The sequence below is a fragment of the Prionailurus bengalensis genome, chromosome E4 (genome assembly GCF_016509475.1).
Source record: "Prionailurus bengalensis isolate Pbe53 chromosome E4, Fcat_Pben_1.1_paternal_pri, whole genome shotgun sequence".
In the NCBI taxonomy this organism is placed as follows: domain Eukaryota; kingdom Metazoa; phylum Chordata; class Mammalia; order Carnivora; family Felidae; genus Prionailurus; species Prionailurus bengalensis.
The window spans coordinates 10,254,081-10,274,266 of record NC_057360.1 but is presented as its reverse complement, the minus strand read 5'-3'; the positions used below and the strand labels follow the sequence as shown (position 1 = coordinate 10,274,266).

The 20,186-nt window shown below is 52.2% G+C and overlaps 1 protein-coding gene across 5 annotated transcripts in view; it reads right to left on the bottom strand.

Moving 5' to 3' along the window:
* Positions 1-4,096: 4,096 nt before the first annotated feature.
* RCSD1 (RCSD domain containing 1) overlaps positions 4,097-20,186 on the bottom strand; it is a 75,375-nt gene continuing 59,285 nt past the window's right edge. For 4 of the 5 annotated variants that reach the window (XM_043568687.1, XM_043568685.1, XM_043568688.1 and 1 more), the window contains 3 exons: positions 16,559-16,762; positions 13,786-14,466; positions 4,097-7,771 (listed from right to left, as the gene is read on the bottom strand). In XM_043568687.1, coding sequence (XP_043424622.1) covers positions 7,739-7,771; positions 13,786-14,466; positions 16,559-16,762 — 918 coding nt within the window. In that variant the 3' untranslated portion in view covers positions 4,097-7,738. The remainder of the gene's footprint in view (positions 7,772-13,785; positions 14,467-16,558; positions 16,763-20,186) is intronic. The other variant, XR_006295424.1, reaches the window with a different exon arrangement.

Below are 20,186 nucleotides of genomic sequence, written 5' to 3'. Positions count from 1 at the left end.
TTTGCAAAGGGAACGCAGGCCCCACACGCCAGGTAGCTCGCTTGGGGCGGTGGGCTAGAAAGGCTTCGGAAGGGGCGGCAGGTGGGGCGGAGGCGAGAGGCGCCCAGACGGCTGCAGGGGCCTGGAGGACTTCCGGCCCGGGCGCCCCCTGCAGCGGGAGGGCGGGGCCTAGACTCGCCCCGCCCCCGGCGCCCCGCCCCCGGCGCCCCGCCCCCGGCGCCCCGCCCCCGGCGCCCCGCCCCCGGCGCCCCGCCCCCGGCGCCCCGCCCCCGGCGCCCCGCCCCCGGCGCCCCGCCCCCGGCGCCCGCCTCTTCCCAGGGCTGAGGAGGGCCAGGTTCAGGACCCCAAGCTTCCTTTGAGTCGGGGTCCGTGGCAGCCGTTGCTCCGTAGCTGTCAGCTCTCCCGAGGGGTCAGTGTTCTTGCCCCTTCACCTTTTGGAAGCTCCCCGCTTCCCCCAGCTTCTCTGCTCTTCCCCTCTCCCTTCCTCCTGAGGCCAGCGGGCTCTTGGGGTGTCTCTCAGTGACTGAAGGTCAGGACCTGAGCTCACGCCCTTGGCGGGGGCGGAGGGACACAAGTGAAAAGCCCTCAAATCAGAGAGCAAAACTAAAAAACCTTTTTCATAACCGAATCTGGCCCCGTAGTGATCCCAGAGCCCTGCCCGAGGACGTGGCGGAGGAGGGCAGCCCGGCCAAGCCCTCTATTTGCTCTGATGGCCGGTCAGACTTTTAACGACACCCTCTCCTTGTCTGAGGTTATCCTCCTCCTCCTGAGCCGAGGTTTCAGAGCTTCGAACTCTTTCGTAGTTTGAGGACAGGTTCGGGGTGCGGTGGGTTCAGGGGTGACCGCGGGGAGGGAGGAGCTCTCAGCAGAGTCCTGAGCGATCCGCTTTGCCCTCTCCTTGAGACGGTGCCTTCGCTGGGCTCACTCTGCCCTGCCTGAGCCGGAGCCCCCTCCTGGGGCTCATTCCTTCCCCTCGCCAGGTGCCATGGGAGGTAAGGCTGGAGGCCTCTCCTGCCTCTGCCGGTGTCCGCTCTCAAGGTTATTGTTGAATTTCCCTCGCTTGCTTTCTCATCCCTTAAGCTGTCCGCCGTGACTTCAGAGGGCTCCAGCGAGACAATGCAGCATGATCTCCTTCTTCTGTAAGGGACCCTAAGTGGTGTCCAACATTTCATCCATGTCAGTGCGACTTGACTGACGCATCTGACCTTGTCCAGATTTCTAGGTGATTTCCTGAAGTGACATGGTCAAAGGAGGTGACCGTTTTTGTCCTTTGACGACTTCTCCGGCTCTTGAGGCAATTCCATGCCAATGAGCTTAGCTTGGCTGGTTAGCAAGTAAGGTGGAAACTGGCGTGGAAGAAGGGGACTGGTGGTTCTTGGAGAACTTTGAAACCCGTGCTTTGCTGTTTGAATTTTACTTAAGGGATTTGGGGGCATCGAGGCTTTTTGAGAATGACGGTGACGTTAGAAGTCCGACGGAAGAAAGATGCCTTTGACTTGGGGTCAGATGCACGAGAGGAAGATGGGGAGATTAGAGAAGGTCCATTAAGAGATGATTAGAATAACGCTGGGACGACGTCAGCCTTGAAACTGTGAACGGCTTTAAACATCACTTAGGTTCCTATTTTATGATTAACGGTTGTGTGCCACTGAATTCGGACCCAATCTAGACCTCAGCGGTGCAGCATTGGTTCTGCCATGATGCGGTTACTCTTTGGAAATGAGAATACAATTTAATCATACGGCTCCGCCATTCAGAGGGACCTTCCTGCTCACTCGGCCCCCCGGGACTGGACTCTCGACTGGGTGCCGAGCCTTGTTTGCTGCCTGTGAGGTTAGGCACCAACGGCCTCTCAGGCCACCGCAGTTGTCACAACTGGCAGATCTGCTTCACCACTGCAGGCCATGTCCTGATCCAAACAGAAACTTGAATCTGCTCACACATGCGTCTTTTTCCAGGCTCCAGTCCCATATCCCATAGTAGCTTCAGCTACTTTTTAGTAAACACATCTCTGGGTTTCGATGTGGTTTCCCCTCGGTGACTCTTTTTCTGAGGTTTATCTCATGCCTTCCTCTGGATTTTGCAGTCCCTGGATCATCAGAAATGAATCTTTGGAGCTGCCTCGGCCTGAGCGTTTTCACTCCCACGTTTTCACTTGATTTAAGCTTTGAGAGTGCACGAAGTCCTAGAGGGGATAGAAGTCCAAGGTCTAGATTGTGACAAGAACTGCCTTCTGCCAGAACACCATTTCCACCATCGCCTCTTATTTTCCTTCTGTTTCATACACACTTGGTCTTGCTCTGGAAGTTACTGGCTGGGGAGAAGAGGACAGAAGTGCACGGTTTCCACGGGCAAAAAGTGTGATTGTTCATGATAGTGTGTGACAAGGAAGAAAGATAGACAATTACATACCGTAAGATCTTAATTTTGTTACAACCAAGAATTAAAACAAAACAAATATATATATGTGTGTATATATATATGTATATATATGTGTATATATACATATATATATATACACAGATTTAAAAACTAGAAAAATCCATAAAATCTTTTTTTTTTATTTTTTTTTCAACGTTTTTAAATTTATTTTTGGGGCAGAGAGAAACAGAGCATGAACGGGGGAGGGGCAGAGAGAGAGGGAGACACAGCATCGGAAACAGGCTCCGAGCCATCAGCCCAGAGCCTGACGCGGGGCTCGAACTCACGGACCGCGAGATCGCGACCTGGCTGAAGTCGGACGCTTAACCGACTGCGCCACCCAGGCGCCCCAAAAATCCATAAAATCTTAACACCAGTGATTTCTAAGTAGAGGAATTACAATTTTTTGCCTATTTTTCTTTTCCTCCACAAGTTGTTTAAAATAAAGATGTACTGCTTTTATAATGAGGAAAAAAAATAAGGATAATGAGTATCTTGAAATCACAAAGGACACAGAGGGCTTAAAACTTTCTTTGTGCTTGGTGGAAGACAGGAGATACAGAATCAGAGGCAATGCAAAGCAGGCCCTTTGCTTTTTCATGCCAGCTGCTTCCAGAGGTGGTCAGTGAGTGACTGTCACCCCTGAGGGGCCAGGGGCAGTTGTGATGGGGACGTGCCCGGCACCATGCCGCACCTGCGGCTTCCTTAGATAGTCCGACAGGAGTGACCAGTGTTGGAAGTCCTATTATTTTGAGTACCAGCCATATATAATCATCCTAGAGTCTTGTTCTGAATGCTGGTACATTCCAGACAATTCCAGTACATTCCAGTACAATCCAGTCCACTCATTCTTTTAAAAAAGAGGCGGTTGAGAAGTGTGATAACTGACGTGACAGGTTTGCCTAAATTCAAGTACTTTCCTGAAATCTGTATGTAAAACTATACCACGAAGGGCCAGAGTCATTACTTACGGGAGTACCTAGGGGGACTCTTGCTCATTTTGACCCCTTCCTTCTGCATCATGTGCCCCTCCTGGCATCTCCCTGGCAATGCCAGGACCAGGGTGTTGCAGCTCCCACAGAGAAGCCCACAACTTGCCAGGATTAGAAGGAATAAGAAGTCTTTTTGCTTCTGTTTTTGAGGGGGATGGTTTTGCCCTGGTGGCTCCCTTTTCACTGAGAAGCATGAAGCATACTTGTTGTCTCCTCCTCCGAGGGGTCTCAAAGAACCACGGTTTCCTGCCCCATTTGACCACAGTGGAGCCTCTCCGGAATTCCCACAGATTTGTGGGATTTGAGGGCAGAGCTGGAATAAACGTCTTCTCAGCAACCATAATCACTGGGGTTGGGACCTCACTGGACTGAGGGGGAACCTGGGTTACCCCAAGCAATATTGGGAGGTGAGAGAAGTGTGTCTCCTGCCCCTAGACTTCTCTATACCTTGCTCTTTTTTTCAACCCCATCTGGGGAGGATCTCAACACCCAACTCAACCCAAGCTGGGATGACAAAGGAGACTTAAACTATTCCTTCTCTCGGGACATGCATTTTGATTGGGGAATAAGACCAAAGCCAGTGGAATCAGGGGCTAATTATGACATTTCAGGCATCTGGTATCAGATAAGGGAGGTGTTGGGTAGTGACAGATGTTGAAAATAATCCTACTCCAGCTCTGAAATCAGTTCAATCATTCATTACTTAACAAATATTTATTGAGCACCTATAATGCATGAGGCACTATACACAATGAAGAACAATACAGACATCGTCTTTACCCTCATGAAGCTCCAGGTTAGCTCTGGACAAGCAATACATTATTCCATGAAATCATGAGACTCATTTTCACTGGTGGCTTATGAAAAGAAATTCCATTTTATTTGAATAGCGCTTGCATTTTGCTCAGTGGTCTTGGTATCTTCAAAAGTCATCTGGTCACACATCATATAGAAGCATTCTATTCATACTATTTTTACCTGGTCCATAGAGCATCAAGTTGATTAAAACAAATTTAATTCTTTAGTAAACAATGGAATAGTAGTTTGGTGTATCTGGGATTTCCCTGTTGGACGCATCTGGCGTGTGTGTGTGTGTGTGTGTGTGTGTTTGCCTACCCAGCATAATTCCCTTTGGTAACAGCACCCCATTTGAGCTCTGTTGTTCCCATTCATAGTCCTTGAAGACTGCACAGGATTGACCCTTAGCTCCTGGCAGGGGGTCAGCGTGGTGGTGTCATGTGACCCAGGCCTGGCCAATCTGAACTCTGCACCTCCTTGGTCACAGAGACTGGTTCAGCTAGGAACATGTGATCCACAGGGGCCTATAGAAAACCTTTTCAGGATTTCCTCCCCCCCCCCCGCCCCCCCCATCGGAAAAGAATCTGCTTTTCCCAATTGGTTTGCAGGCTGTGAAGAGCCTGGTTGGGAATATGGCCAACACAGAGGAAAGCAGAGACCAAGAATGAGAGGTTTCTGATACTGAGTGTTGTATTTAGGCCTATCCATGGATTTGTATGTTCCTCAGCATATAGGGAGAGAGAGAGAGAAAGGCAGGGGGAGAGAGGGAGAGAGAGGTTGATTCATAGAGTTTTGTTTTTCATCAGCCAATTTTGGTTGGGCTTCTTTCATTAGCAACTGAAGGTCCTCATTCATTCAACCAAACTATTACACTCCCTAAAGTATTTAATCAAAAGAAGATGATGAGCCTATTGCCTGTCCACTAGTTTCTTCCTTTTATTGGACATATATTTATTGTCTAGTCTACTGATCACAGGCCCAAACCAACGTGGTTCAGGGTGACCTCAGTGAGGAGAGTGGAGGGCTCAGACCCCGGGGCTTCTTGTGGTCATCTGGTTATCTGGTTCCACATGCAACTGAAATAGTGTCACAGCCCCCTATTAAACACTGGCATATCCTTTCAAAGCATCCGGGGTTTTTTCCTTGCTCCATTTCTGGAGAAAGGAAAGATACAGTTTAAAATTCAAGCTGGATGACAAAGGTACAGGAGGAGGGACTCTGCCCCCTTTCTTTAGCCTTGTAGCTGTGAAGAACCAGTGTTTTCTTTCAAGCCTATTAGGGAAGCCCGAAGGAAACACAATCTTCCTGGCCCGGTAAGGACCTGGAGCTACCCTAAGACAGCCATAGATTCCTTTGATCCTCAACTTTGAGATCCCAGATCTGCAAATGCAACACATAATCAGAGTTGTTTCGGGAAAGGAGAGTGATAACCAGCTGGCCTAGCCTGTGGCAGGACCCGAGGTTCTGAGGTTCCTGCACTTTGTGAACTCCCTGCTGAGAGCCCCCATAACTAATGACAACCTCTGGGAATAGGGTCTCTGTTTTCTCACAAAAGAGATTCAGGAATGTGACTAATAGGGACCCAGGCAGACAGAAAGGTATTCTGACCCCATCACACCTGCTCCTTCAGTGTCACATTCCTGTCATTTTGTATTGCTCCTTACTCACCTGCTGCTGTAAGGTGTAGCCGCTCCAGACAAAAAATAGTTTCATCTTCACATCTACATCCCATGCTTTCTGTTCCAGTCCTTTTTCAAGTCAAGGAAAGTGGCAGATGTCCCCTTTATGTCACACATGCTCATAATCATGCACACATTCACTAAACTCTGGTCTGAATATGCGTGCGTGTAGAAATAACCCAAAGACATATATAATAGTTTGCGGGGGGGGGGGGTGTATACGTCTCTGTTGATGATAGATAGATAGATGATTGGATGGACAGATATACATTATATAGACCTCAAATTAACTGAAACACACATCTCTCCAAAATTCTGCAAAAACATAAATCTTCTAATATTGGGCTTGACTATGTTACAAGTTTTAGAAGATGCATGTATTTAAAAATAGTTTTGAAAAAATATATATCCCAAGTATTAACACTATTCTGGCATTAGGAAAACTGTAACAGGATGAAGACATAGAGGTACCAGCAGTGACATAAGGCCCTTTGTCTGGAGGACTATTTTCTGAGTCAGGGTAGGAGGTGGTCTAACAGGCCTCCAGAAAAACAACTGCCCACCTACCTCATCAGCACAACGAGACACTGAAATACTCGCATCTGAGTAAGAACCAACCCTAAAGATTAAACATTTATGTGGATTGACCTCTTTGGGCACGAGTGCATCAAGAGGGGAGGAGGGTATTAGTCAAGGAACGGGTAGTCAGGCCCCTGTTCCTTGCAAAGCCCCTGCACTTTCCACAAAGAACATTAAAGCGAAAGCTACCCAGTGAGAACAGACTGAAGACCCAACCCTCCTCCTGAGTCTGGAAAGAGAGCCTGGGCTTTGATTCCAGAGCAGCTTCCCAGGGAATCTAGGAAGGATGTTCTAGTTTTGTACCTTTCAAAATATGATGCTCAAAGCACCTCCCAGGAAAGATCTACTCCATGCTCAAGATCTCCTCCCGGAAGTGCAAATCTCATCCCTCCAGGCCCAGAGGGCGGGCATCGTTAAGGTCTCCTTGCTCTGCACACAGCACATGCAGCACCCGGAGCCGTGAAACCTCTGGACATCTGCTTCTCCATGAGGTTTGCTCCCTGCCTCCACCTCCTCCCCACCCCCCCACCCTCGGCAGAAGAGGGACCGCCAAGCCTGTCACCTCCCAGTGTACCAACAACTAGAAAACTACCCAAAAGTAAAAGCTCCCTCTGGATGGAACAGATACCTATTTTTTTAATGTTGCAGTAAGTATCTCTTTCCAGTCCAAGGATTAAAAACTGGCTGGCCAGTTCAAATTTGGATGAAGCTGAGACGTTGTCTCCGGGTCTTGATACAATGTAAGGTCTTCTGTAACTTATCGGATTTATATTTCCGGCGACACTATTTTCTTTTGTCCCTAGCCGGTCTGAAATTTGTTCTTACTTACATCTGAGAATCGTAACAACTTGTCAGAACAGTAAAAAGGCTATCACTTTACACAAACAAAATCTGATTAGCTAAATCAGAATCCAGTTCCGACGTCAGCTGCAGGGACAGGTGGGTGTGGATAGGATTCAGGCCCCGCAGCTGACCAGTATTCCTGGGAGTTGTCACCACAGTAAATTGTTTTAAATAATTTTTGTTTGTCTGCTTTTAACCAAGTCCAGGAAGTGACACAAACTCAGGCTGACAAAAGGCTGCTGCCCTCTGCCGGATCTGTCTGCAAGGGGACGTTCAGCGTGGAGACCTGGGAATAACACGCTCTGTCTTCAGGCTGCCTCCGACCCTCCACGAAATTCTGCTTTGGCTTCATTTGCTGCTACTACTCTTGCTGCTGCTTCTAAAGAGAGGTCTCCAGCAGCTGCATCACTAGGCACAAGGAGCTCTTCACATTTTAGTGTCCTGGACAGGAGTGTCATCCTGTGAACAGAGGAGGAAAGCAGGAGTTAGGAAGAGAGGGTGGGGAAAATCCTCAGCACATCTTGGGGATCCCAGATCGAGCAGTAATTGTACCGCCAGTAGAAGCAACGGTAATAATAACGCTATGTGCTTGATGTAGTTTTCTTTTTTTTTTTTTTTACATGCATCAACCCATTTATTCCTCACCAAAGCGACAGGAGTTAGGTGCTTCTATTAGCCCTGTTCTACAGGTGGGGCAATTAAGGCACAGAAAGGTCAAGTGACTTCTAGGTCACACAGCTAGGAAGTAATGGAGTCAGGATTCAAAACCAAGGACCAGAGCTTGAGCCCTCAACTACTAGGTGACACTGCCTGTTCCTTGATGCCTGACTTCCCATGTCCTTCCTGCCCTAGCTTCTTACCCACTAAATTTCATCTTCCTGTTACACTGCTCCAAGATTTTTGGTGGCATAAAAGTGCAACAAGAACAGAAGGAATTGAAAAGAGAAGGTGGATACTTAGTAAAAGGATAGGAAAATAGCTGTTTATCCAATACTCATCCAAAAGTATTAGTTTCAGCTCCTTCTGGGATGAGCTGGCCTTACCACCCTGAGTTCTCTGGCTGGGAAAGAGACATTTATGAACGCACCCGAGGCATCAGGTAGCATGTGCCGTTGGCCCCCCCAGGGCACTATACTGAGTGTGTGGAGGCGCCTGAGTCTCTGGGGGTGTTTGTCCTTGGGGCGGTCGGGGAAGGCCTATGGAAGGCCGAGATTCAGTGGGAGGATTTCCAGGTAGCAGCGAAGGTCACCTCGGTTGGGGGTGCAGGCGTTTCTGGTGGGGGGCGGAGGATGCATCGCATCTTGTGCAATGCAGGGTGCTGTGGGCCGGCTGGAGTCCTGCGCCATCACAGGGGAGAGGGAATGGATGGGGGGAGTTCAGCATGCTGAGGAGGGTGAACTCAAGTGGGATCAAAGGTTTTGCGGTAGGAGAGTAGCCACGGAGGTGGCATTTTCGGGATGATGAGCTTGGTGCTCGTGTACAGGGCGGGTCTGGAGACCAGGGATTCCGTTCGGAGTGGGTTGTGACTGCAGAGACAAGAAAGGGCAGAGCTGGGGCCACGGCGGAGATGGAGGGACAGCAGAAGGCACCAAATGGGAACCCCCCTGATACCCAGATGATTAGGCAGGGAGGTGGGAGAAATTAAGTACCTCATCAGCAGAAACGCTTAAAGAGAACAAAGGAAACCAGTAGAACCCTTTGGCTTCCAGTAGAATACAAGTGAAGACACAGCAAGCAGGAGGAGTTTGGTTCTGGGTGTGAGGGGCTGGCAGGCATCCGAGCACAGTGCCCTGTCCGTGTGGGGTTGGGACACAGGCCAGGCTGGTGCTAAGCAGTCAGGAGCGGCCCAGTGGCTGGTGGTGAGGCCCAACCTTAGGGGTCAGTCACAAAACACAACAGCTAGAGTGTGGGAGCCGGGGCTGAGGACAGAATGTGGCAGCTCTTCTTTAGGAGGGGGAGGGAGGGAGGCTGGCTGGGTGGCCCAGTGCTGACGGACACTGGTGGGAGGGAGGTGGCTTCCGGGGCAGGTTGCCAGCATCAGCCCCTTGGCAGAGGTGAGGATGACCAGTCTTTGGTGGCACTTAGAGCTTCAATTCTTAGTTCAGAGCAAGACCACAAGGGGAAGCAAATGAGAGGGAGACAGAGCGATAGGGGAGGGGCAGACTTGGGGGCTATTTCTTTAGGACTGGGCAGATCAGAACATGTCTGTAGGCAGAAGGGGGTGAGCTAGTGAGGGGCTAGAAACCTGGAATACATGGATGGATGAAATCCCCAGTGTAACCCCTCACTTAAAATGCACAGACACACACTACAAGCGTCCCGTAAAAATGTCCAGCAACTGGCATTTGGGGGAAGCCAGATCACAGCAGATGGGGGTTCATCTGAGCAAGTAGGGACCTGTTCTCGGATTCACACGCTGAGGGTCTGAGGCAGGGAGCACCCCGGCTGCTCTTCCTTTCAGTCACCTAGGAGGTGAGGTCGTCTGCAGAGCGGGAGGGGCTGGGGGAGGAGTAACTGAGGAATGTGGGTGAAGACTGGCTCAGGCCGGTTGGTAAGAGTTCCTAATAGATCCAGGCAGCATGGCCGTGTGAATTGCACAGTGACACGCACGAGTCTCGGCAAAGAAGCTGGTGCGACGGTGGCTTAACTTTGCAGATTAGAGAGAGAGGAGGTCAGTGGGAAGAGGGCAATGAAGGGGGCACCCGGGTGGCTCAGTCCATTGAGCGTCCGACTCCTGATTTCGGCTCAGGTCATGACCCCAGGGTTGTGGGATCAAGCCTTGGCGAGGAGCTTGCTTATGATTCTTTCCCTCTGCCCCTCTCCCCCACCCACATGCACTGTCTCTCTCTAAAATAAAAAATAATTGGGGCGCCTGGGTGGCTCTGTCAGTTAAGCGTCCAACTTCAGCTCAGGTCATGATCTCACAGTCCGTGAGTTCGAGCCCCGCGTCGGGCTCTGTGCTGACCGCTCAGGAGCTTGGAGCCTGTTTCGGATTCTGTGTCTCCCTCTCTCTCTGCCCCTCCCCTGTTCATGCTCTGTCTCTCTCTATCTCAAAAATAAATAAACGTTAAAAAAATTTTTTTTTTAAATAAAATAAAATAAAAAAAATAATAACATAAAATAAAACAAATGAGGGCAATGAAGGTGCAGGATAGCACAGCCACAGACCTGGTCCCTGTGACCCCCCCCCCCCCCCCCCCGAGTTCTCAGTGTAGGACAGGTGCTAAGGGAGGGGCTGAAGAGGGAGAGCACAGGAGTGTGTTCCCAAGTGAGGAGAGACAGGCCAAGAACTGAGGCTCGGAGACCTGCCCACTTAACCAGGAGGAAAAAGTAAACAGAGTTCTAAAGGCAGGGGAGGCCCAGGAGAAGGTGGTATCTCATCAGCTGAGGGAGAAAGGAATTTCGAATCAAATCCTGAGAGATCAAGGAGAATGCCCGGGAAAAGCAGTGGAACCAGGCAGTGAGGAAGCCAGCACTTGTCGGTCCTACGAAGTCTTGAATGTGATGTCAAACATCCTGAGTGTCGTCCTTGGGGTAAAGTTTATCTCTGGCATCACCTGAGCGCCCTGCACGGTACTGGGTGCGTAACAAGCATCTGAGAACCACCTGCTCAGTTTATTTACAGTGTGGGAGCCGGATCTTACTCGGTGCCCTCTTTCTGGGGGCGCTTTGCCTGTAAACAGAAGCCCGTGTTGTGATTTGATATAGCCAGCCTGTTCCAGGACTGGAGTTCCCAGAATGGCTCATTCTTTAAGCACCAAATGTTAAAATACTTGTGAGGGGCTGGGTCACAGGCGGTTAACCCTCCACAGCGCCGATGCCTCGGGCCTACTGAGGCGGCCTTCCCCTGCTCTCTCTTGAAGGAGTCGCTCCGTCCTCTGTGCCTCACACAGGGCTGCCTTCCCTGGGAAGAATGACATTTATTCCCATCTTGTCTTTGTTCATCTCTTTGTTTTATCTGTCATCATCATTGAGAGGGACAAAGAGGATGGGAGTCGACACGCCTCCCGGGATACAGGAATCCACGGATGTGCAGAGATGCGGTGTGATGTAGCTCATTCTGATGACTAGAGCCCGTGTCCGTCATGTCAACACTGAGCTCTGTGACCTTGGACAAGGTCATGTCCCCTCCTGGAGCTTCAGCTCCTTCCTCTCGAAAACCAGGGGGTTGGAGGAAGGGTGCCAAAGTGTTGTGCCTCCGTGACAGGTCAGGAGGGGGAGAAGGACAGAGAGGTGGGGGGTGGGGAGCTACTCTTTGGGACCCGGGCTTGGGTTTGGAAGCAGGGCGCTCGTGAGGGTGCGGGCATCCGGCTCCCTCCCCAGGGCTGTCAGATACAAGTGACCCGAGAGGTCCAGGTGAGCCTGTGCCAAAGCTCCCAGAGCTTCTGCAGGAAGCCTTCTCTACCTGAGACCTCCCTGAAGCTCTTCCACCAGGGTGACTTCCTAACCCTTCAAGACTAGAAGATGCTGCCAGTGAGACGGGAAGCTCTCCTGGGAAGACAGGCGCCTCCTAGCCTGAAAATAAGAGGTAGCAGCCACTGGCAGGTGGCCACGTGGACTCAGTGGCTTCAGTGTCAAAAAGAAGTGAGGATCTGAGGGGCACCGAGGTGGCTCAGTCGGTTGGGTGTCCGACTCTGGCTTAGTTCGTGATCACACGGTTCGTCAGTTCGAGCCCCGCATCGGGCTCTCTGCTGTCAGTGCGGAGCCTGCTTTGGATCCTCTGTCCCTTTCTCTCTGCCCTTCAACCTGCTTACACACACTCTCTCTCAAAAATAAACAAACATTAAAAAAAAAAAGTCCGTATCCGAGGCACGTGTTTGCGTTCTGGACACCTGGTGGAGGTCTCCAGGTGACAGGATCAGATCATGCGTTTATAATGGACGGTGTTAAAGAAACGTGAAGCATCTCTGTCTAACAGCCCAGCCAGAGGGGTCTTGGTCATACCTCAAGAGTCTTTGGGACTCACACCTTCTCTCTTGGGTGGGAATAACGTGAGGGTCCCCGGTGAGTTAACCTGCCCCCAAACACATCAACCCCTCTGATACGTCTAGTTCTATCATTAGAGATGATTTCTTTTGGGTCAAGCAGTTTTCTCCTTTTTAAAAATTCGTTCATTCACTCAACAAATATACTTTTTAAGAACTACAATGTTCTGGGTTTAGTGGCAAATGCTGGGGATCGGTGACGGGGAAAAAGTAGAGAGAGATGATAAGAAAATAAGTAAGAGCGTGTCAAATAGTGATACACACCGTGATGGCAAAGTGGAACAGTGGATGAGAGTAGCCGAGGGGTCAAGACAGGCCCGAGGGACATCCGAAGGATGGGTGGGAAGCGTCCCAAGTGGGGGACAACCGGGACAGAGCTCTGAGCAGGGAGTGAGCTTGGCATAGTTGAAGAACCAAATGACCACTGATGTGGCTACAGCACAGTGAGGGGAAGGATCAGGGGCACCTGAGAGCAGCAGGGCCTCACAAAGGGTTTGGATTTACTTTGAGTGCACTGGGATATCATGGGACAGGGGATGGGGAGGCGTAGTGGGATGCACACCCAGAGATACGTCCAATCCTAGCCCCCGGTACCTGTGCATGTGGACTTACTTGAAACTGGGATCTTTGCAGATGTAATTAAAGACCTCAAAATGATTCCGGATTTAGGGTGGGTCCTACATCCAATGCCTGGTGTCCTTCTGAGAGAAAGGAGGGGGGTTGGGGATGCATAGAGCCAGGGAAAGACCCCATGAAGACAGAGGCAGAGATTCGAGTGACGGGTCTGTAAGCCAGGGAATGCCGAGGATTGCTGACGGCTGCCAGATGCTGGGAGAGGCAAGGAGGGGCCGGGGGTGCCAGCGGCCACCAGAAGTTAGGGAACCGGCTCGGGACAGACTTTCCCTCCGAGCCTCCAGAGGGAACCAACACTGCCCACGCCTCCAGAATTGTGAGAAAATAAAATTTCTATGGTTTTAAGTTCCCAAGTCTGTGGGATTTGTTATGGCAGCCCTAGGTATTGAATACAGGAGGTGAGTAATTTTAGCCATGAGTAGATGATCTAAACACACACACACTTTCTCCTTTGCCTGTGCTTCGAGCTTCCCCGAGACAACTCCCTGCCCACTGCCACACCCCGCCTTCTTCAGAGTGCCCTAAGGAGCTGCTGGTCCCCCACACTAGCCGAGTTGATGGGGAAGGTGCGCCCCCTTCATCTCTGAGCCCCTCCGGCAGGGAGCTGGGCCCAGGGCCCTGACTCAGTCACCTCGGTCTCCACACACACCCACAGCACGACAGACCTCCGAATGGGCAGGAAGGTGGAGACAGCACGGGCCTCCTTTCTTGTCCCTCTGTCCCCTCACATTTGCCACAACTTGTCTCAACCCAGTGCCTGTGTTTCTGCACACTTGAGCTCATCTGCGAGGAAGCGTGAGCAGGCACGCACTGGCCCCGGCCCTGCCTCCTCAGGGGAACACGCCGGCCACTCACCTCTGTCTTGGGGGCCTCATCGCTGGGGTTGCAGCCTGGCTCCAGAACGGCCCCCTCTTCGTCCTTTTCCTCGCCTCTCCCCTGCTCAAAGCTGTGGCTGCCCTCCACTCCTCCGGGGGGGCTCGGTGGGGCCTCCCCCGCAGCTCCCTCCGCCAGCCCCTTTGTGTCTTGGCTCCTCTGCCCGGGCTCGCCCTCTTCATTTTCTGCCCTCTCCTCCTTCACCTCTGCAGACTTTTCTGTCTGTTCCCCGGCTGGTTTTTCTTCCGTGGGGCTCCTGCACCCGTTCGCTGCCTCCGGGCTGGAGGCCGGGGCTGGTTGAACGGCCTCCTCCTTGGCTGGACGGGTGCCGGCCTCCTCTTCAGAGCCCCCCACGGCCTCCTGGCGATGCTGGGCTTCCCCCGGGGCCCTGCCCTCCTCCTCCCGCTTCTCCGTCCTGCTGGACGTCCTCCTCAGAGGAGGCTTCTCCTGGGACCCCGGCTCCCCCACCGGCTTCTCGCTGGGCGGCGGGGACCCCGGGGCCTTGCTCTTGGACGGGAACACCTCATCCCCATTCTCTTCCTTGGCACCATTCTCCTGGGATGACTCGGGGGCCCTGAAACCTCCCAGGTCCCCACAGTCTGACTGAGACCTTCGGAATCGCCTGGAGGGAGGGCGCCTTTTTATCGAGCCCCTCGTCCGCACCTGGAAGAACGGGTGAAGAAGAATTATCTGAAGCCTGTAAAAAAAGGCCAAGAGGAGGACGGCATGTTCCTTCAACGTCCAAAGCACCGCTCTGTCAGCCAGCTGTCAAAGGGTCATTTGATTTTCCAGGAGAATGTACCCTGTGTGCTATGTATCACTGGCTAGGGCCCCAGGGGGGTCGTGAAAGCACATGGTAACCCATAGGTTTTTGTCTCATGAAAACGCAAATGCTTTCCCTCCACTAAAAAGGATAACCTCCAATTTTATTATCCTGTGAAATGGTCATCAGTTTCATGTCTAACTTAGCAATTGGATTCTAACATCTGTTTCTTCAATTGCCTATAAATAACCAGTTGTTTGTTCTCTGAATGAGCTTTACCATCTAAATTGACAAGCTGAATAAAATCTCTCTCTCTTGTGAATAAGAGTCACGTTTTAGCATTCAGGAAATTATACTTTGGCAGAGGTGAACCCAACAGAGGAGAGGGTTAAGGGCCTGCTGATGGCCTGGCCTTGCTCTGGGACCTCACGGGCACACCGCTGGACAGCTGGTGACTAGCTTCACCCCCTTCCCCAGCGTGGCCCTCCTGGCCCTCTGCAGCACTGGCTAATGCCAGGAAAGCTGAGCAGCTAGATGCCTTTGCTTTCCAGGAACCAGGTCCACCGTGAGCGGAAGCCATGCCTTAGAAGCGTCCAACGGAGCCGCCTGAAGATCCTCTCCTCTCTGGGAATCACTCAGGCCTCACGTAGGCCCACTGGACTTGGCCGTAACTTCAATGGAAATGCTTATTTGGATGCCCTACTTTATTCATGTGATGCGTCCTTATTTAAGTCTTTATATGTAGACGAAATCTTATTTTTATAAACCTCAAATCTGATTTTCCCACTGGCTTACATTTTGGTTATTTGTCAATTCTAGTTCCTTCTCAGAAATTTGGAGTCAGTACTTGGTTTAAAAGGGCTTCCTAGGCCCTTTCCTGAGACCCTGGTGCTGCCAGCCCTACAAGCTATCAAGGCTCCGCCTGGCCCTCATGATCAGAGGGTTCAGGAATAACCTTGCCTCACTCTGCTGCTGTCAGAAGGCTAAAGCCTCCAGTATTACAACCTGGGGGCAGTGTCTCCCTCCCTGCCCCGACTCCCTAGCCTCCCCAGAGAGCACCTTATGAAGAGACGAGGCTCTCCCCTGGATTCCTCTCTGCCGTCAGGGGTCTCTCCCTGGTCTCACTCTGGGCTGGAGGATCTCCAACCTATCCCTGGCCAGCAGACTCAAGCCTTAGCGCCAGTTTGTCTCCCTGGGTCCTACCTATTTCTACACATGTGACTTTCTTCCCCTAGATGGGTTTTCTGGAATGGCCCAAAAGACCCCACTCTTTCCATCTATAACTTTAAAGTTATATCCATCTGCCATTCCCTGGAGTCACACCCCCCTTATGTCGGCCCTTGCCTGGCTCTGGCCCAGATTTGCTGGACACCTGCACGGGTTGTATTGGAGAATATCTCTGATTCTTACTGTGTATGGCATCAGGCACAGGATCTGATGAAAGGAAGCACACACATCAGGGCAGCATCTACAGAAATGGGCCCTAGGTACATCTTTTTGCAAAGGGAACCGTTTGGATGTTCTTTAACGGGGAGGCTGCAGTAAGAATGATTTAAACCCATACTGGGTCGCTTAGAAGTATTAACATCAAGCCAGAACAGAGTGTTCTGGAGTCCCAGTGACCCTGCCCACCCTCTGCATCAATCACCGATCGGGCCTTGAGCGTTTATTTTCAGCTTTTGACACGACTCTCTGTGCAGCTGGGGTCGGTCCTGAATTCTCACCCCTCTCTCCACAAAGGATAGAGCGTTCCACCCCCCAACTGTGCTTTCTGGGCGAGCGGCACAGCTACTGGGAGAGGGGGTGAGAGGCAGGCTAGGCAGAGGGGTGATCTCAGTCACAGATCGCCGGCAACAGAAGAAATTTCCCTCTGCTGGAAACCAACTCGACTGCAGCTCAAAAGCGTCCTCCTTTCCCCGAGACAACGTCAGGGCAGAGAAAATCCAGGACTGGCACCGGACAGGGCCACAGCGCTTCGGACCCAGAGGTTACCTTATTGTAGCAGGGCAGATGGCTGCCCTCCGGAGGCTGGTCAAAGCTGACCGGCACCTCCTCCAGCTCGCCAGCCTGACACCGCACACCAGGGCTGCTGGGGGTGGACGGCGGGCTCTGGAATGGCGACACCGTGGCCTTGAGTCCAGGACTCTTGGGTGAGGCGCCAGGCAGCAGGGCTGCTGGATCGAAAGCTAAGTTGGCCTGCCGAGAAAAGGTGAGACGTTTCAAACGGGTGGGAGATGGGTATGTCTGCGTGAGCCTGTTGGGTGCCTGGCCCGGAACTGGTTGCGACTACATAACATGAGGCTTTTTGGGTTACTTCCCAACCAATTATCCAGTCACGTCACGTCCGACCCCTGAAAGCACTGCCTCCTCAAGCCATCTCTGGCTACCTGGCTCACCACAGGCTGCATTCCAGAAGGCCCAGAAAGTACCGATTTGGATCCAACAAAAACGCCCTGGAACAGCTCCAACTTATACACAAAGAGGCCAAAGTAGCACCTGCAGGCACACGATCTCACAGCAAGTCAACGCCCTTTATCAACTTTCTCAGCAGAGCCAATAGTAGCCACTGCCTACCGGACGCCTCCTATTTGCTGGCATACAAAACCTTCCCCTCTACAACAGACCTGTGTGTTCCATTTTGTTCTGATCGCGAACATCAGGAAGGTGGCGAAGGAGCCTGCCCTGGGATTCAAGCCAGCTCTGCTGGTCTCTTATGCGTTGTTGGTAGATGGCCAGAAGAGTGGTGGACACAGCAGGCTGCCCAGCCCTTCCAAGAGGGGGCCCGCGGAGCAGACGTCAGTGTGTGCCCCACCTGGGCCATGGCGGGGCAGGTGAAACCAAATTCAAGGGCATCCGGAGGGCAACAGAGGGGAGAGGTTACCCAAAGGTAACAGAGGCCTGAGGGAGCCAAGAGCTGGGGGCGGGGGGGGGGGGGGGGGCCCGGGCGAGGCAGGTGGTCCCAGCTCCAGCCTGTGGCAGTGGTCCCAGCTCCAGCCTGTGGCAGTGGAGAAGGTGGTGGTGCAGGAGGGCCTGTGGGATGGATTGCAGTGAGCACTGGGTCCTCTTTAGCGCCATCGAGGGGCAGTCCTCCTGCTCCGGTGCCCTCTGGGTCTCCAGATCCTGGCCCAGCAGGGAGGACTCGCCCGGAAGGGATGGTGTGACGGGCAGATGACGCAGTGGGAAGTACAGGGGCTCTCCACACAGACAGACCTGACTGCAAAGCTCAGATGTTTCACTTAATAGCTGTGTGACCTCCAGTGAGTCCAATAAATAGCCTGAGTCTTGAACTGTATTTGTCCAAACCGGTTAGCATGACCGCCTGAGTCCTTCATGATCTGGTCCCTGGCACTCGCTCCTGCCATCACCCACTCATACTCCACACTCCCCCCCCCCCCCCCCTCCAGAGCCCTCTCAGTGCCCCCTTCTTCCAGCCAAGGCTCTGCTGTCCAGGAGAACCGTGTGTGCTTTTGGACCTGCAGACTCTACGCTGTTATTCTTGTTTAGGAAAGTACCAGTATCTCTGTGACATTAAGAAAGACCTTACAGCAGGGGCGCCTGGATGGCTGTCGGTTAAGCATTGGACCCTTGATTTCCACTCAGGTCATGATCTCTTAGTTCATGAGTTTGAGCCCCGCACTGGGCTCTGAGCTGGCAGCACTGAGCCTGCTGGGGATTCTCTCTCCCTCTGCCCCTTCCTGACTTGTTCTCTCAAGTAAATAAATATACTTAAAAAAAAAAAAAAGGCCTTATAATATGGACAAAACTCAGTCACGGTAAGAATTAAGAACGTGAAGGTTGCATAGCAACGCTGTGAGCCCAAACCATGGCAAAAAGCAGCACATGGTGAGTGCCTGTGGCGGCTTCAGGGCAGTGGACACTTGGGTTGGGAGTTAAGAGGTCTCCCTCCCCGCCCAACTTCAAGCTGGAAAGCTCCCTCTGTAAGACTGCCTGCAAATAAAATATATTTTGCTAGCCAGCAGGAAACCTGAACTTGGAATTATGGGCTAGTCCAGTGAAGAAAAACCATACCTCATAACTCATCTAATAGAGTATTTAGAAGGAAAGTCTAGCTGATGATGCATTTCTTAGTTCTTGGCCACCCCCCCCCCCCCGCCTCCCAACAAAGTAAGGGCTCCTATGGCATCTGGCCAAATTGTCATTCTGTTCTTCTTCTTTTTTTAAAAGCAGGCTCCAGAACTCACGACCCTGAGATCAAGACCTGAGCTGAGATGGAGTCTGACGCTTAACCGACTGAGCCACCCAGGCGCTCCTTGTGGCTGATGTTCTTAATGAGATTGAAGGATCAGTGATCACAACCTTCTTCTCAGTGGCTGAGCTTCCCAGAGACGCTCCTCACTGACGGGAAAGGGGAAGGAGACCGAGACTACGGGGCACAGAGCATGTGGGAACTAACTTCCGGCACTCGGATGAGGGCTGAGGCGGGCTGCAGGAAGGCGAAGGTGCAGGTCCCGGGCTACGCCCCTCGGCTGGCTGTGCATCGGGATCCTTTCTGAGAGACCCTCCTTACGTACGTACTCGGGAGCCTTGCACAGGCAGAAGCTCCTTCCCCGCTGCTGCTGCGGTGCCATCGGGCCTTTTCAGCGGGAGTTACGCTTCAGGGAGTCCCCTCCCACCGGCCACAGGGCGGGCTCAGGCCAGAAACCAGAGAGGCTTTTCTTGACCAGAAATCAGGCCCGGGCTCTCCCAGAGGCGGAACCGCAGAAGCGGCAGCTACTTGTCTCGGCACGCCTCTAACACTGATTTCTGACTAGGTTTTCCTAGCCAGGCCCAGATGGGAGGATACGGTGCACAGGAGCCTTACGGTTCTCCTGGGTGGGGCACAGACACCGTGGGGAAAGCTCTTGCGTCCTCCACACGCCCTATGCAGACACGCCCCTCTCCTCTGCGCTTTGGCTCACGCTGTCCCACACCAGGGGCACCTTCCTCCTTCCTTTCTAGCCACCCATCCCTGAGGACCGACTCAGGGTGTAGGTGTTTCATAAAGCATTCATTAATTACTCCTGCCCACTCTTCTCTCTTCTTGCTCTAAAATTCTAGAGCACGGCTCTCACCTGGGGCGACGGTGGGGGGCAACTGTGTTCCCGGGAGATGCCCAAAGACGTCTTTCATTGTCACAACTTTTGGAGAGTGCTACCGGCATTGAGTGAGTAGGGACCAGGGATGCTGCTAAACATCTTGCGATGCACAGGGCAGTGCCCCGCCTGCGCAAACACTGCCCAGGTTGAGGAACTCTGATTTAGAGTAAGAACTGACACACGGCAAGCACACCATTTAGACCTCTGGGGTTTCCTCTCCTTTAAGTCTCTTATCGTACTACGTGTGAAAATCCCGTCTCCCCCAAAAGGCTGCGAGCTCAAGTACAGTGCCGCACGGTCAGTTCCATCCCCAGGAAAGGCAGCCAGCTGTGGTGCAGTGGTGAGGGCTCTAGGTTCACAAGCTGATAGACGGAGAGGCGGGCATTCCAAACAACGGATTCTGCCATGTCAGTGCAATGCCTAGCTGTTGAATTTCAGCCCTGTGTAAAGCTGAAACGGTTCGTGGGGGCATTCAGGCCTTGCTTGGGAGGACCTGGCTAGTCCTGGAGTGTCTCTTGGGCTCT